This window comes from Penaeus monodon, chromosome 33 (genome assembly GCF_015228065.2).
Source record: "Penaeus monodon isolate SGIC_2016 chromosome 33, NSTDA_Pmon_1, whole genome shotgun sequence".
Taxonomy (NCBI): Eukaryota; Metazoa; Arthropoda; class Malacostraca; order Decapoda; family Penaeidae; genus Penaeus; species Penaeus monodon.
Genome location: NC_051418.1, coordinates 31,183,459 through 31,183,743, shown reverse-complemented (window position 1 = coordinate 31,183,743; position 285 = coordinate 31,183,459). Strand labels below are relative to the sequence as shown.

The window sequence follows — 285 nt, the reverse complement described above, 5'->3', positions numbered from 1 at the left end:
ACATCTGCAACCATTATTATATCTTACATTATTTTTTTTTTTAAGACCTATCTGACGAAGGAAAGCTCGAGGCACTGACCGAGTTGTGGACGAAGAGGTGGATTTTTTGCTCAGGGTACACCTGGCTGGAGATCTTCTCGAGGAACTCCTCCAGGAAGGGCGTCTCCTTCTCGACGAACACGCCCAGCGCCACCGCGGGCATCTCCTCCTCCTTCGCAGGGTCGAGGGTGATCATGTCGTCCCAGCATGACCTGGGGACGAGGACGACTTGGCTCAAGGAGGAGG

The 285-nt window shown here is 53.3% G+C and overlaps 1 protein-coding gene across 1 annotated transcript in view; it reads right to left on the bottom strand.

Moving 5' to 3' along the window:
- Positions 1–285, bottom strand: part of LOC119594377 (procollagen-lysine,2-oxoglutarate 5-dioxygenase 1-like) — a 46,541-nt gene that overhangs the window by 7,440 nt on the left and 38,816 nt on the right. The window contains 1 exon segment of the mRNA XM_037943438.1: positions 80–251. Within this exon segment, the coding sequence (XP_037799366.1) occupies positions 80–251 (172 nt within the window).